The sequence below is a fragment of the Lynx rufus genome, unplaced genomic scaffold (assembly GCF_022079265.1).
Source record: "Lynx rufus isolate CCGP_SWC_20201006 ecotype Redwood Valley unplaced genomic scaffold, mLynRuf1.p SCAF_1, whole genome shotgun sequence".
Lineage (NCBI taxonomy): Eukaryota > Metazoa > Chordata > Mammalia > Carnivora > Felidae > Lynx > Lynx rufus.
This window is the reverse complement of record NW_025814823.1, coordinates 145073786-145087464: the sequence shown is the minus strand read 5'-3', so window position 1 is coordinate 145087464 and position 13679 is coordinate 145073786. Positions and strand designations below refer to the sequence as shown.

Below are 13679 nucleotides of genomic sequence, written 5' to 3'. Positions count from 1 at the left end.
GGATATCCCACCAGCTATTAATAATTATTAGATAAGTAAACTGTTTTAAATTAGTATATAAGAAGCCTAAGGAAACAGTGGAAACTGAAAAGCTACTGAATTTGAATTTTTGGAGATTTTTGTTATACACATTGCTTAATGAAGTCAAAAAGTATCCATGTTTTTTAGAAAAGGAAAACTTTACTGTAATATTTGAGATTTTTAAAGTAATGTTCCTTTTGACCAGAATTATTCAAGTGATTACCCCTTATATATTAGGTAAATATTCTCATTTACAACCTCAGAATGGTAATTTCTGAGTTGGAAAATGACTTACAAGTATTTGTTTCTGAACATTAGTAATGACTATTTTAAGTGCTGCAGCTATTAATATGTATGTGTGTGCAGATCATCTCTGATTATTACTTTGTGATGACTTGGGTGTAAATTATAAAGAAAGATATTAATTAGGTAATGTTTTGTTTCAGATTCAACCAACTCTGGAGACAACATGTATACTTTAATGAATGCAGTACCTCCTGGACCTAACAGGCCCAATGTAAATATGATTTTTTTTTTTTAATTTTGGAATGTATTTCAAGGCTCAAACTCTAAGTGTAATGAATATTCCTAGATACTATTTAAGCTTTCTCTTTTACTATCCAGAAACTTACTAGATATCCAAAAATAATCAAATCCCTTCTATGTTCTGGATTGACAAAAAATATAAAATACAAAAATGTATAACAAAAGATTGCACATCATTATAACTTAAATGTAAAACTGAACCTAATCAATTATAAAATGTTGGTGTGTGGTTTTATCTAAAATCTCAAATAGTTAATAATTAACACTATTTGAAATGACAGTTAATGTGTAATCATTGACATTCGCCTCATTTTTAGCATCACTAATTTTTTCATTGTGATTGTTTATTTCTTTTATCCTGATAAACTTGAAATAAATCAGGAAGTTGGATTTGCTTGTTTTTCTTTAGATTTTTGAAATCTGGAGTTTAAATATGGAAATGCAGCAGTTCTACATAAAGAATATGGGTGTTCTTAATAATGCATCTGGTTGTTATTTTTCCATGAAAGCTTACAGAAAATTATTTATCTATAAGACCTACATATTAACAAAAATATTTATAACAAGGTATAGTTAATACACAGACATGTATGAATATAAGGCTGCTTAGTTTAAATAAAAATCAGAAGACATAAAGGAATTTCCATAAGTATACCAAAAAACAGGAATGAAATAATTATTATAATTGAGCTTCTTAGCAGTAAAGACTTTAAAGGGAAACTTGAAATCCATCCAGTATAATATGATACTTGAAATATGGCCAGTCCAAATTGAAATGTGATGTATAAAATATACACTAGACTTTGAGGAGTTAATATGAAAAAAATAATGTAAAAGATTTTATTAAAATTTTTATACTGAATATATGCTGAAATAATTTTGATATGTAGGATAAATGAAATATATTATTAAAATTAACTTGACCCGTTTCTTTTTACTATTTAAACATGGCTGCTAGTAAATATAAGTTTACTTATGTAAGTTTGTGTTGTAGCTCGTATATTATTTCCCTTAAGCAGTACTGCCTTCAGTTATCATTATCCTCTTTATATAATCAAATAAATTGGTTTTCAGGAGAAAAGAAACAGTTTCCTATCAGTAATGTCTAAAGGGTGTTTCCACAGTGATCTTAATGAACATTGAATATGATAATGAACAATGTTCATTTTAGAAATTTAGCAAAAATATAGAAAAGCTCTTCATAGTGCAGTTTCATATCTTAGAACTTGATATTTAAAATGGAGGGAGTGCGAGAGGAAACCCAGAGCATATGGCACTGAAGACATTTCTGTGGGCAGCTAAGCTGATACCATCCAAGTATGTTCCATTCTGGTTCTCTAACTCAATACAAAGATAAGAGATCCAAGAAAAGTAGAAGCTGATCGTGTCACTTTTTCAAATGCCATTCATCTCAGCCAGAGGTAGTAAAAGCAAATGCCTGCTGAGGGCTAGGACTGCAGTTTTTTGTGCTTCAAGCATACATACCAATAGTCTTTGTGTCTTTTAAAACACTGTGGGGGCCAGATGAAGGGACCGAACCAAGTAAGTTCAGAGGGTGTTGGCCTAACCAGCACTAGTTTTTCAGCCCAGATCTATACTATGCTTTTGACAAAGGCTGAATAAAACAGTAAGTTCAAAGTTAATTTCTTTAAGCTATCATTCTTAAGCTACCTCAAATGATAGCTTAAAAAGTTAGTATTTCTTTAATTGATTTATAAATTAAATTTCTAAAATTAATTCTAAGTAAACAACTTAGAATATATAGAATCTATATATAGAATCTATATAGAGAGAATCTATAAAATGTTTATAAACCAAATAGAATATATATAAATCAATCTGTATGCTTTAAGGCTACAAAATTTTAGGCAACAGAAATGACATTATCCTGGGAAAATGTATAAGCATGTGGCTGTATGATCCCAGTGATAGAAAGCCATCTTATTTCCAAACAATCATATATATATTATATACAGTTACTGGTTGTCTGTTGAGGGCAATTGTTTTTCTCCCAAAAGCCTATTTGATTAGTAAGCATCACCACCCCATCTACACACGTAAATACACACACACCACATTCAGTATTCTGTACCATACAACATGGAAGAAATGCTTTTGGCATCAGAAATTTTAAGAACAAGTGGTTTTCAGTAGGCTATTTTAACTGTAAACATAAGATAATTATAGATAAGTTGTCTTCAAACTGGGCTCTAGATTTCCTCAGGAATATTCCAGGGAGATAAGGAAAAGACTGAGTGGGCAGGCCATGGCTTCTCCACCACCTGCTCCACCATCGTATATCAGTTCACATCTGTTTTGTACTGGGCTTCCAACTTAAAATAAAATAATCCCACTACTTTAAAAAATGTTAAATATAACTGCTGTAGAACGTCCAATTGTCATTGAACTGACATAGTTGAGACTGCCAAGAATTAACTATATTGAGCTGTCCCCAAGGAGCTAAATGTATTTAAACTACAAGATGGAATTATTTATTATGTCCATTTGAACAAAGATAGATTGGCTGCTAAGAAAAATCTTAATGTTGGCATAATAATGTTGAATTATTCTTATTAATAAGTCAATACTTTTAGCAGCTTCCTAGGAATCATCTCTGGCTTATATAGCAAGATCTGTCAATAGCAGAGAAGAGAATGTTTATCCTCTAATTTGCACTGGAATGTATGTGCTTTCTAGTTGAGAATATCTGAAGAAAATGTGGATATAAATGAGGATTAACCTGAAGATCCAGAATATAAAGCAGATGGTATGAGGAAAGTAGGGCAGTCAGTTTCAGAATCTGTAAGGCTGAAAAAAATCTAGGAAAATAACCTCCATTATTTGGAAATGAAAATAATTTGTGGAAGTGTCTTACAATGTTAAAGATAGATATTGTAACATTAGATAAATACTTGTTTTCAGTGTGATCATAGAAATTCTCTTCATTTTTTAAAGTTTCCAATGGGCCCTGGGTCAGATGGTCCCATGGGTGGATTAGGAGGAATGGAGTCACATCACATGAATGGCTCTTTAGGTAAGGATATGCAATTTGATGTTTAGAAATCAAAACAAAACTTTTATTCTACAGAGTGGATATTACAGTTTGCAAATTGCTTTTGTATACCTTTATTTACTTTGAATTTATTTTAAAATGCTTCAACTTTCACTTCAGACTGAGACTTTACAGAATATTGGTTAGGATAACTGGAGATCATTTGAAAATCAGAAATGTGAGGATTGTTCTAACCTAGCTCTTATTCACAGGTATTTACTTTCACCTATCAAAATCTGAGTGTTTTATGATAAAAGGAGATATTGCTGCTCTGAGCACATATTACATATCCCTCACCTGGAGAGCTACAGTATCTTCTGAGCTTGTTTGTCTACGAAGGTCTATAGATGCAGTCTCAGAGGAACTTATGTTCTCTGCAAGAATTTCTTGACTTTGTTTCTGTATTTTAATGTTTGTCTCTTTTAAAAATAAAATTTAATTATATTCTGGATTATCTGGATGATTTTCTTAAAAGAGAGCAGTGCCACATAATCGTGGCAAAGCACATTTCAAGTACTATGACTAATAGTTGAAAACATACCTCATAAATGGTGCCTTCTTACCAAATGAAGCCCAGTGTCTTCACGGAGAACAAAGAGTTTCACAACAGTGAGAAATAGAGATGAGTGGCACAAAACCGATTAGATCACACAGTGCACTGTACATATAGGCAGGCCAAATACAAATCCAAAACAAAACCCATGAAACAACAACTACACTTATTTTATGTTTATATATGTTTTAAGTAACAGTAACATAAGCTAGAAGTTGACAATGGGGATAGACGCTTATGATCTTTTTTTTCTTTTGAAAAAGAACCATCTTTTACTTAAGTTGGAATAACTATGCCCATGAGTAACTTAGGTTGTACACAGATTCCACGACTCCGCCCAAACACCAGCCTCTAATACTTTGAAAAGCTCTGTAACTTCAATAATCAAGAAACTATTTGCAACCTGTTGCTAGACTTTTGAGCTTTTAAGGTCCATACTTGTTTTATATACGTACATGTGTTGCCTAGATATCAAAGCCTTAATTTGCACTGTTCAATTATGGTAGTGACTAGCCATGTGTGACTATTTAATTTTAAGTCAAAATTAAATAAAATGTAAAGTTTACTTCCTCAGCTGCACTGCCTCCTATCAAATGTACATGGCCATGTGTAGCTAATGGCTACCATAATGAAACATAGAATAGAGAAACATCTCCATCATCACACAAAGCTCTACCTGTCAGCACTGTTCTAGAATTTTATTTTTTAATGTATTGCAACATAACTCACTTTCCAATCTTTTAATTTGTAAAATTATTTTTAAAAATATGACATTTGGTCATAGAAAATTTTCAGTTATTCACTAGAATAGAATTTGAGGAAGAGTTTCACATATGCTTGGCATGTGGCTTATTAGTTTTTATAATAAACATTATTACACATATTTATATCTATATAATTACATATATGCATTCAATATGTATCAATGTATTATGTATGTTTATAAGCACTAACTTCATTTGTGACTATAACTGAATGTTTTACTATTAAAATAGTGGAATATGTTTATGCCAAAAAATTAATTGTTAAAATGGTTAAAAATAAAGCTAACATGTGGCAAAGATCTGATTATTGTTCCTTGTTACCTAATGTATGATTCCACTTGTTAAGTAAGAAATTAGTATTGATTTTTCATTTCTCCCAGGAATCTACTTAAAATTACAGTATTATAAAGACATTCTTACTTTTGATGGATTGCCATGAATATTGATTGCTGTCAATTTTTTAATGTTATTAAAAATTCTTCACTTTGGTTATTATAGTAAAATATGGCTCATGATATTTTTAAATATTGCAGATGTCCATCTTATATTTTGTCAGATTTAGAAGCATCATTTCAGAAAATATATTTATCTCTCGTTGTCTATATATACATATACATACATGCATACATTTTAAAAATTTGAATTGAATATGATTTATAAGTGATCTCTCTTACATTTCATTTTCAGGAATTTATGATAATGATACTTTTCTTAATTCTACCATTACAAAAATAAACAAAAAAGATGGTTCAGAGCGAGAGGTACAGCTCATCCTTGCATTGCCATCGATGATACTTACTCACCAGACAGTATAAGAGAAAACGAATTTTCTTAAGTTTATTTATTTATTTTGAGATAGAGACCATGAGCAGGGGAGGGGCAGAGAGAGAGAGGGAGAGAGAGAGAATCCTAAGCAAGTTCTGCACTGTCAGCATGGAGCCTGATGCAGGGCACAAACTCAGAAACCATAAGATCATGACCTGAGCCGAAACCAAGAGTAGGATGCTTAACCAACTGAGTCACCCAGGCACTCTGAGTAAATAATTTTTTAAGATTAAAAAATTAAGGAGATACATACTGGAAAATACAAAGAGTGTACTGCATTTATTTATATTAAAGGAATACTTAATTTGTATATGAAATTATTATCTAATAAACATTTTCTTTTCATATTTTGTTTCAGGGTCGGGAGATATGGACAGTATTTCCAAGGTGAGTATTGTATAATCTCTGGGTTTTTTGTGTTTTGGGTTGTTTATGTTTGTTTTTTGAGAGAGAGAAAACAAGCACACATGAGCAAGGGAGGGGCAGAGAGAAGGAGAGAGAATCTTAAAAAGGCTCCATACCGAGAGAACAAATAGAGGGTTACTAGAGGGGTTTTGGGAGGGTGGATGGGCTAAATGGGTAAGAGGCATTAAGGAATCTACTCCTGAAATCATTTTTGGACTATATGGTAACTAACTTGGATGTAAATTAAAAAATAAAATTAAGTAAAAAAAAAAAAGGGGGGGGTGGCGCTCCATACCTAGCACAGAGCCCAGACACAGAGTTTGATCTCACAACCATGAGATCATGACCTGAGTCGAAATCAAGAGTCAACCAGGCAACCCTCTGTGTTGTTTTTTATTTGTATTTCATTCCACATGGAACTCTTATTAAGATTGTTAGAATAACCTTATAAATTTTGTTTTTGAACAAAGTGTTTTTTTAATATGAAATTTATTGTCAAATTGGTTTCCATACAACACCCAGTGCTCATCCCAATGGGTGCCCTCCTCAATGCCCATCACCCCACTTTCCCATCCTCCCCAACCTTCAGTTTGTTCTCAGTATTTAACAGTCTCTTATGGTTTGCCTCCTTCCCTCTCTGTAATTTTTTCCCCCCTTCCCCTCCCCCCCCCGGTCTTCTCTTGAGGTTTTCAGGATCCACATATGAGTGAAAACATAAGATATCTGCCTTTCTCTGCCTGACTTATTTCTTTTAGCGTAACACTCTCCAATTCCATCCATGTTGCTACAAATGGCCAGAATTCATTCGTTCTCATTGCCAAGTAATATTCCATTGTATATACAAACCACATCTTCTTTATCCATTCATCCGTTGATGGACATTTAGGCTCTTTCCATAATTTGGCTATTGTTGAAAGTGCTGCTATAATAAGAGACTGTTAAAAACTGAGAACAAACTGAGGGTTGATGGGGGGTGGGAGGGAGGGGAGGGTGGGTGATGGGTATTGAGGAGGGCACCTTTTGGGATGAGCACTGGGTGTTGTATGGAAACCAATTTGTCAATAAATTTCATATATATATAAAAATAAAATAAAATAAAATAAAAGCTCAAAAAAAAAAAAAAAAAAAGAAAGTGCTGCTATAAACATTGGGGTACAAGTGCCCCTATGCATCAGCACTCCTGTATCCCTTGGGTAAATTCCTAGCAGTGCTATTGCTGGGTCATAGGGTACATCTATTTTTAATTTTTTGAGGAACCTCCACACTGTTTTCCAGAGCGGCTGCACCAGTTTGCATTCCCACCAACAGTGCAAGAGGGTTCCCATTTCTCCATATCCTCTCCAGCATTTATAGTATCCTGATTTATTCATTTTAACCACTCTGACCAGCATGAGATGGTATCTCAGTGTGGTTTTGACTTGTATTTCTTTGATGAGGAGCGACGTTGAGCATCTTTTCATGTGCCTGTTGGCCATCTGGATGTCTTCTTTAGAAAAGTGTCTATTCATGTCTTCTGCCCATTTCTTCACTGGATTATTTATTTTTCAGGGGTGAAGTTTGGTGAGTTGTTTATAGATTTTGGATGCTAGCCCTTTGTCTGATAGGTCATTTGCAAATATCTTTTCCCATTCCATTGGTTGCCTTTTAGTTTTGTTGATTGTTTCCTTTGCAGTGCAGAAGCTTTTTATCTTCATGAGGTCCAAATAGTTCATTTTTGCTTTTAATTCCCTTGCCTTTGGGGATGTGTCAAGTAAGAAATTGCTACAGCTGAGGTCACAGAGGTTTTTTCTTGCTTTTTCCTCTAGAGTTTTGATGGTTTCCTGTCTCACATTCAGGTCCTTCATCCATTTTGAGTTTATTTTTGTGAATGGTGTAAGAAAGTTGTCTGGTTTCATTCTTCTGCATGTTTCTGTCCAGTTCTCCCAGCACCATTTGTTAAAGAGACTGTCTTTTTTCCATTGGATATTCTTTCCTGCTTTGTCAAAGATTAGCTTGCCATACATTTGTGGGTCCAATTCTGGAGTCTCTATTCTATTCCATTGGTCTATGTGTCTGTTTTTGTGCCAATAGCATGCTGTCTTTATGGTTACAGCTTGGTAGAGGCTAAAGTCTGGGATTGTGATGCCTCCGCTTTGGTTTTCTCCTTCAAAATTACTTTGGCTATTTGGGGTCTTTTGTGGTTCCATATGAATTTTAGGATTGCTTGTTCTAGCTTTGAGAAGAATGCTGGTGCAATTTTGATTGGCATTGCATCGAATGTGTAGTTTGCTTTGGGTAGTATTGACATTTTGACAATATTTATTCTTCCAATCCATGAGCACAGAGTGTTTTTCCATTTCTCTATATCTTCTTCAATTTCCTTCATAAGCTTTCTATAGTTTTCGGAATACAGATCTTTTACATCTTTGGTTAGGTTTATTCCTAGGTATTTTATGCTTCTTGATGCAATTGTGAATAGGATCAGTTTCTTTATTTGTTTTTCAGTTGCTTCATTATTAGTATATAAGAATGCAACTGATTTCTGTACATTGATTTTGTATCCTGCGACTTTGCTGAATTCATGTATCAGTTCCAGCAGACTTTTGGTGGCGTCTATTTGGTTTGCCACGTATAATATCATGTCATCTTCAAAAAGTGAAAGATTGACTTCATCTTTGCCAATTTTGATGCCTTTGATTTCCTTTTGTTGTTGGATTGCTGATGCTAACACTTCCAACACTATGTTAAACAACAGCGGTGAGAGTGGACATCCCTGTCGTGTTCCTGATCTCGGAGAAAGCTCTCAGTTTTTCCCCATTGAGGATGATGTTAGCTGTGGGCTTTTCATAAATGGCTTTTATGATGTTTAAGTATGTTCCTTCTATCCCGACTTTCTTGAGGGTATTTATTAAGAAAGGATGCTGAATTTTGTCAAATGCTTTTTCTGCAGCGATTGACAGGATCATATGGTTCTTATCTTTTCTTTTATTAATGTGATGTATCAACATTGATTTGCAAATGTTGAACCAGCCCTGCAGCCCAGGAATGAATCCCTCTTGATCATGGTGTATAATTCTTTTTATATGCTGTTGAATTCGATTTGCTAGTATCTTGTTGAGAATGTTTGCATCCATATTCATCAGGGATATTAGCCTGTAGTTCTCTTTTTTTGCTGGGTCTCTGTCTGGTTTAGGCATCAAAGTAATACTGGCTTCATAGAATGAGTCTGGAAGTTTTCCTTCCCTTTCTATTTTTTGGAGCAGCTTGAGAAGGATAGGTATTATCTCTGCTTTAAATGTCTGGTAGAATTCCCTAGGGAAGCCATCTGGTCCTGGACTCTTATTTGTTGGGAGATTTTTGATAACTGATTCAATTTCTTCACTGGTTATGGGTCTGTCCAAATTTTGTATATCTTCCTGTTTGAGTTTTGGAAGTGTCTGGGTGCTTAGCAATTTGTCCATTTCTTCCAGGTTGTCCAGTTTGTTGGCATATAATTTTTCATAGTATTCCCTGATAATTGTTTGTATTTCTGACGGATTGGTTGTAATTCCATTTTCATTCATGATTTTATCTATTTGGCTCATCTCCCTTTTCTTTTTGAGAAGGTTAAAAAAAACCTGGCTAGAGGTTTATCAATTATGTTTATTTTTTTCAAAAAAACCAACTCTTGGTTTCATTGATCTGCTCTACAGTCTTTTTAGAATCTATATTGTTTATTTCTGCTTTGATCTTTATTATTTCTCTTCTTCTGCTGGGTTTGGGGTGTCTTTGCTGTTCTGCTTCTATTTCCTCTAGGTGTGCTGTCAGATTTTATATTCGGGATTTTTCTTGTCTCTTGAGATAGGCCTGGATTGCAATGTATTTTCCTCTCAGGACTGCCTTCACTGCATCCCAAAGCGTTTGGATTGTTGTATGTTCATTTTCCTTTGTTTCCATATCTTTTTTACTTTCTTCTCTAATTGCCTGGTTGACCCATTCATTCTTTAGTAGGGTGTTCTTTAACCTCCATGCTCTTGGAGGTTTTTCAGACTTTTTCCTGTGGTTGATTTCAAGTTTCATAGCATTGTGGTCTGAAAGTGTGCATGGTATGATCTCAATTCTTGTATACTTATGAAGGGCTGTTTTGTGACCCAGTATGTGATCTATCTTGGAGAAGGTTCCATGTGCACTCAAGAAGAAAGTATAGTCTGTTGCTTTGGGATGCAGAGTTCTAAATATATCTGTCAAGTCCATCTCCTTGTTTCTTTATTGACCATGTGTCTAGATGATCTATCCATTGTTGTAAGTGGAGTATTAAAGTCCCCTGCAATTACCACATTCTTATCAATAAGGTTGCTTATGTTTGTGATTAATTGTTTTATATATTTGGGAGCTCTTGTATTCGGTACATAGACATTTACAATTGTTAGCTCTTCCTGATGGATAGACCTTGTAATTATTATATAATGCCCTTCTTCATCTCTTGTTACAATCTTTAATTTAAAGTCTAGTTTGTCTGATATAAGTGGCTACTCCAGCTTTCTTTTGAGTTCCAGTAGCATGATAGATAGTTCTCCATCCCCTCACTTTCAATCTGAAGGTGTCCTCAGGTCTGAAATGAGTCTCTTGTAGACAGCAAATAGATGGCTCTTGTTTTTTATCCATTCTGATACCCTGTGTCTTTTGGCTGGAGCATTTAGTCCATTTACATTCAGTGTTATTATAGAAAGATATGGGTTTAGAGTCATTGTGATGTCTGTAGGTTTCATGCTTGTAGTGATGTCTCTGGTACTTTGTGGTCCTTGCAACATTTCACTCACAGAATCTCCCTTAGGATCTCTTGTAGAGCTGGTTTAGTGGTAATGAATTCCTTCAGGTTTTTTTTGTTTGGGAAGACCTTTATCTCTCCTTCTATTCTGAATGACAGACTTTTTGGTTAAAGGATTCTTGGCTACATATTTTTCTGTTCATCGCATTGAAGATATCCTGGCCTGCCAAGTTTCAGCAGATAGGTCTGCTACTACCCTTATGTTTCTACCTTTGTATGTTAAGGCCAGTTTATCCCTAGCTGCTTTCAGAATCCTCTTTTTATCCTTGTATTTTGCCAGTTTCACTATGATATGTCATGCAGAAGATCAATTCAAGTTATGTCTGAAGGGAGTTCTCTGTGCCTTTTGGTTTTCAATGCCTGTTTCCTTCCCCAGATCAAGGAAGTTCTCAGCTATTATTTGTTTAAGTATACCTTCAGCCCCTTTCTCTCTCTCTTCTTCTTCTTCTGGATTTCCTATGATACAGATATTGTTCCATTTGATTGCATCACTTAGTTCTCTAATTCCTCCTTCGTACTCCTGAATTTTATCTCTTTTTCTCAGCTTCCTCTTTTTCCATAATTTTATCTTCTAATTCACCTATTCTCTCCTCTGCCTCTTGAATCCATGCTGTGGCCACCTCCATTTTATTTTCCACCTCATTTATAGCATTTTTAATTCATCATGACTGTTTCTTAGTCCCTTGATCTCTGTAGCAATAGATTCTCTGCTGCTTTCTATGCTTTTTTCAAGCCCAGCGATTAATTTTATGACTATTATTCTAAATTTTTATTCCATTATATTGCTTAAGTAGGTTTTGATCAATTTGTCAGCTGTCTCTACTTTCTGAAATTTCTTTTGAGGAGAATTCTTCTGTTTCATCTTTTTGCTAGTTTTCTGTCCCTTATGCGTTTTAAAGCTTGTTGTGTGCTCTGCACCTGTGAGCACTGCTATATTCAAGGAGGGTCATACACTGTCCAGGGCTTAGCCCTTCAGGAGGTGTTTTTTCAGGGGTTGTTACTTGCTCTCTATTGTTGTGACTTTGGTTACTTCATTATCCTTCTTGTAGTAATGTTTTGGAACCTCCACCAGGTGTGCTTTGATTTGTTCCTTGGAGTAGCCCTGTAAAGGAAAAGAGATAGACAAACAGGAGACAAAAGTGAGCAAACACACAAATAACACGAACAAACAAATAAACAAAAACAAAAACCTAAAGACTAAAAACAAAAAACACCAAAACACCAACTACAAATAAAGAAGAGGGTGGAGGCAGTGTTGATGGAAGAGCACATACAAAGAGTGAAATGACAGGAGCGGGGTTGGGGGGGGACAAAAAATAAACATTGATTAGGCAGAGAGACTAAAAGGCTTAATCCAGAGAGAGAGAGGAAACTAAAGAAGGAGGCGGGGAAAACGAAATGAAGATAAAGTTACCCAGACAGAGAAACTATATGGCTCGATTATTCCAGAGAGAGAGAAAGGAGTGTAAAGCAGGAAGTGTAGAACATGTATCAAGAAAATGGATTAAATATGTCTGTTTAGACAGACCAATAACCAGAGTAACCAGCCTACAGGAGGGAAGAGATAAGGAGAAGAAATGGAGGGGTGGGGGTGGGGGGAGAATATAACTGTATATCCAGAATTGACCTAGAGTTAATCCAGGTAATGCTGCATCGCTTGTAGGTAGTAGCTGTCTGCAGAGTCTGTGCCGCTCCAGTGGATATGCAATTACCCAGTGCAAAGGGTCGTGGTTTGGCATATTCTGGACCCACCTCCACTATGGGCCCTGGGAGTGATCCCTGAGGCCCCACCTTGGTGGTGGTGGTTGTGGTGGTGGTGGTGGTGGTGGTGGATGGAAATGGTGGTTCCCCAGTATCTTCTCCATGGAGACGACCCAGTGGACTCAGTTTGAGTCGTCCTCACTGTGCCGCGGGCACAGACGGGGCGGTCCTTCTCTCTCCACCAATCCCCTGACCCTGCACTTGGCTAGGATTCAAAGTTCTGCTCCTTGCACTCTGGTGCTGGGGAAGCACCTCTCAGTGCAGTGATACGTGGTCCGGCTGGCTTTGTCTGTGCCACAGCACTTCAGGGAGGACGGCCTTCTCCTACTGCAGACTGAGCCGCCGCCCTTGCCTCAAGCCCCAGGGGTGGCAGACGCAGGTAGCCTTTGTCTTTTCCCACAGCACTCCAGGGAGACAGCTGCCTTTTCCTCCTGCGGACTGCGCCCTCAGCCCAGCCACTGCACCCGGGGGATGGTGATGGCAGGCAGGTTCTGTACTATTGCGCAGCCGTCCAGGGAGGGAACCACTTTCTCCAGCTGCAGACTTAGCGCCTGACCTACTACCGCACCCATGACTGGCTCCCCTCCTCCCCAGGTGCAGGAAGAGGGAGCCAGCCCCAGTCCGGAGAAAGCCCCGCAGTTAGAAATTGGATCCCTCTGTCTCAGTCCCAGGTCTTTCTCCTGTCCAGATATGGTCCTGCACTTCTCTAGCCACTCTTTCTCTTCCCTTTGTCTCTCTGCAGAAGGGGGTCCCTCCCCTCCGTGCCCACGTGGGCTTTTTTTTTTTTATCTCCTCCAGTTCACAGTTAGGCACCTATCTTTTTTCCAGCTTTCCCATTTTCTTCCTAGTAGATTCGGTCTCTTTTCCTCCCAGGCTCTGGTGTTCAAAGTCCTTTGGCTTCTACACTTATTTGTTTGAGAGATGCTGGAAGTATGGATTCCCCCTACTTCTCCACCATGTTGGCCC

The 13679-nt window shown here is 36.4% G+C and overlaps 1 protein-coding gene across 3 annotated transcripts in view; it reads left to right on the top strand.

Moving 5' to 3' along the window:
* The window catches only part of SSBP2 (single stranded DNA binding protein 2), a 312057-nt gene that overhangs the window by 284559 nt on the left and 13819 nt on the right, over positions 1–13679 (top strand). For all 3 annotated transcript variants that reach the window (XM_047088611.1, XM_047088601.1, XM_047088621.1), the window contains exons 13-15: positions 468–538; positions 3523–3601; positions 6120–6148. In XM_047088611.1, the coding sequence (XP_046944567.1) occupies positions 468–538; positions 3523–3601; positions 6120–6148 (179 nt within the window). The remainder of the gene's footprint in view (positions 1–467; positions 539–3522; positions 3602–6119; positions 6149–13679) is intronic.